Here is a 3447-nt window from a genome sequence, read left to right on the forward strand (position 1 = left end):
ATGTCTTTAAGGTTAATTGTATTAAGCTTGTATGATAAATGAAAGAATCTTGAGCCCGAGGTAGAAACAGCAGAAGCAGCGAGGAAAACAGTGACTCAGCGTAGATCCGAGCTAAAGGGTCAGTTCACCCGAATTATAGAAACACAGGGGATCACGTGGCCACGCAGAAAGTTTGAGTTTTTGTATTTGTGATGCTCACAGCAATGAAACATTATATTTAAACCTGCAGAATCAAGCTGTAAAACACACCACTGACATCTAGCAGACAGTGCTGAGCAACATTACCGTTCATTTGGAATCACGTTTCTGTCCTCAAGATGAGTTTAAGTCCAATATTCACATTCCTTTTAGCTACGTTGTTGTTGTTCTCCACCCACTGAGGTAAAGATCTGAGTCTCTAGCTGCTCAATGCTCCGCTGTGTTCACTGCGTCTGTCTGCCCTTTGGTTCTGTTCGGGTGGTGTAAAGTCAGTTTTAGAGCTTCTTCGCAGAAAAACAGCTGCGGCCATAAATGTTCTATGAGAGCCGCCGCGAGGGAACCAGAAAAGTAAAGTCGGAAAAACTGTCTGTATGGATAAGATGCCACCGGAGGTGAAGAAGATGTCTTTTGTTTCTTTTTTTTAATTTGGGTGAACCGACCCTAAAAATCCCTTTTATTGTTGAGGAATGGGTTTAAAGATGCAGGATCACCTCAGTCTTTTGTTTCATTGGTTTTTAGGATGCTCAACATGTATGAAGTGTCCCTGGTCTTTGTTCTTCACACTATTCTACTGCAGTACATTGTTCAAACACAGCTACACACTAACACAGCTGAGGAGAGATAGGAACCCCGACTACGACTACCTGCGCAGGCTTGAAGACAACACATGATGATGTTCAAGGGTCCAAACTTAGAGTGTGAAAGTTGCTATTTAAATAGCCAATTATTAATGAAAAGTCTTTGTTTAAGGTCACCCACTGATGCACAACACACACACACACACACACACATCAACACTTCTTCTCCTCCCACACAGTAAATGAACAATGAGGTTTGAGCACCACGGATGTCAAAAAAGAAACGTGTATGGAGGGATGTGTTAATATTGTTTTTTGGGGAACGCATTCATACGAATGCACGCGCACACAGACAGACACACACACACGCACACACACACACACACAAAGAAAACAAACTGAAAAAAAAGCAAATCCAAAAAAGCGAAAGCACAAAGGAGTTCTTCCTCTAAAGGGAAAGCGGTCGGAGTAAACGCCAATCAAACACGTCGTCAGCCATCGCTAACTTTTTGACGAGGCTTTATTTTTTAACGTCGATAGAGGAAGACGTCACGAGATGAAAGGAAATGAGGCAAACTGGTGGACAGAAGGACAGGATGAACTCTCTGCCATCATGAGTGATTTCTTTGAATATTTCCATGCCCGTGAGAGAGATGAGAAGCAGCTTCTCTGCTGTGGCGTGAGCCTCTTACCTGGCTGTGCATGAATTTAAGGTTGATTCCTTCCAGCGTGACTTGCAGCAGTCCACCTTCACCAGTCTTCATGTCCTGGACGGGAAACTCTCCGCCCAGCTCAGGACCTGAAACAACACCCGAGTTTAACGCGAGTGAAGATAAATTTACAACCTAAATGTTGAAAATTCAGAGATTAACGTGGTAAATTAATATTTTATGCAATTATAAAGTTATAAATTTGCAACAGCTGCATCATACCAGACGACACCGCTTGCCAATTAAAGCGATTCCATGACTAAAAAAAACAAACAAAAAAAAACACTTTTCCAATGTTTTTGCCCCATAACATTTTAGACTTTAATCCGAGAGTATGTTCAAGCTTTTTCCTGTAAATTTGGAGTTTCTTCTTGTAAAAAATAAAAACTATAATCACAGAGAATATCCACGTTTTGTCAATATTATTTTTCTTAAGAAATGACGTCTTTTTACCTGCGATCCCAAAACCAATATGTGTGAAACGTTGCACCCCTTCTCATCGATAAAAAGTCAAACAATGTGCAACTATCCCAGAGAAAAGACTAGTTGTCAAAAAAGGAAGTTAAAGAAAGAGACTCACCTGGTTTAATGCTTTGCTGTCTCGCTGCAGCTCTTTCCATACTGTCTTTAACACAGTAGTAGAGTTCGCGACACTAGAATGCAGAAAGGGAAAGTTATTTAACTTCCTAACAGATGTTCTTCTGAAGTAAAGATTTAAACAAGTACAGGATGCCGAGAGAAGCCCTGTTCTGACCTTTTTGGTATAGAACTTGTTGAGCTGCGTCTCCTGGCCGTTGCGTCTCCAGAGACACAGCACTTTAGTCTTGGGGCAGTAAGTCATGTTGATGAGCTTCTCGTACCACCAGCGCTCGTAGACGGTGCCGATGTTGCTGCGCAGGACTATGCAGTCATCGCACACCTGGAGCAGTGATGAGCAACGTTAGTGACATGAGATGCTCTCCACATGCAACATTAAGGAAAGCGTTTACTACGTCCATGAGCTCCTGTTGTCGTATCAGGAATTACAGGCTCGTCGTACCTCCATGAAGAAGATGTCTCCCGTGGTGTCGGTGCCAGCGTGCACAACGAACGTTTGCTTCTTGATGTGACGGCTTCCACTGGGCCTGATGGACAGCTCGCGGCCGTTCTAGAAACAAATGTATTCTTCAGTAGAAATAGGGCGAATAGAAGATGAACTAGCTGAATTAAAAAAAGAAAAGGGAGGGGCAGATATTCACCATGTTGGCCAGTTTGTCCAGTGTCTCATTGATCTCTTGGCTGTATGTGAGGCCAATGTGGGACTTCCCCATCAGACGCCTCACTTTCTTCTTGATGTCGTTTTTGTTCAACTAAATAAAACAAAAACATTCAAAACTTGAGATATCTGGAGGCAAAAGAATGTCAGTTCAACCATAGCTTTACTTTCTTCAAACAGGCCTCCGTACTTTCAGCATTAGCATGAACGCAATCATGTTGTGCAGCAGAGTCGCCAGAAGTCTGTCCTCATCATCCTCCAGACGCTTGCGGTCGTGATCGCCTAGAGACAAGTATCTGTGATGACACACAAAACAAAGATTGGTCCAGGTTTCAAACATCATGACAAAGTTATCTAGTATCTGTGGGGGGGAACATATATATGTAGACATATCGAATAAGAAGTCCGGCCATGTTGAACCTTTCGATCATCTCCTGGGGCCCCTGGTCCATTCCCATCCCCTCACGCTCCAACATCACGGCATCCAGGTAGGCGTCCTCCCAGAACTGCAGCTGGTCCCACAGTGTGGAGCGCTCCTTACCTGATCACACCAAGACACAACACATGTGGCTACAAACATTTCATCCACAAGCATACGTTCTTTGATATAAATACATATCTAAAAAGAAATACTGAGTTCAAGGCTCTTATACTGCACGCACACACACACACACACACACACACACACACACACACACACACACAC

The 3447-nt window shown here is 43.2% G+C and overlaps 1 protein-coding gene across 1 annotated transcript in view; it reads right to left on the bottom strand.

Annotated features, from left to right (window-relative positions):
* madd (MAP-kinase activating death domain) overlaps positions 1-3447 on the bottom strand; it is a 45561-nt gene that overhangs the window by 7168 nt on the left and 34946 nt on the right. Inside the window, exons 26-32 of the mRNA XM_031848774.1 lie at positions 3162-3282; positions 2932-3037; positions 2725-2835; positions 2526-2633; positions 2241-2405; positions 2067-2139; positions 1469-1575 (exon numbers count right to left, since the gene is read on the bottom strand). Coding sequence (XP_031704634.1) covers positions 1469-1575; positions 2067-2139; positions 2241-2405; positions 2526-2633; positions 2725-2835; positions 2932-3037; positions 3162-3282 — 791 coding nt within the window. The remainder of the gene's footprint in view (positions 1-1468; positions 1576-2066; positions 2140-2240; positions 2406-2525; positions 2634-2724; positions 2836-2931; positions 3038-3161; positions 3283-3447) is intronic.

This window comes from Anarrhichthys ocellatus, unplaced genomic scaffold, assembly GCF_004355925.1.
Source record: "Anarrhichthys ocellatus isolate YVR2014 unplaced genomic scaffold, GSC_Weel_1.0 scaffold8, whole genome shotgun sequence".
Lineage (NCBI taxonomy): Eukaryota > Metazoa > Chordata > Actinopteri > Perciformes > Anarhichadidae > Anarrhichthys > Anarrhichthys ocellatus.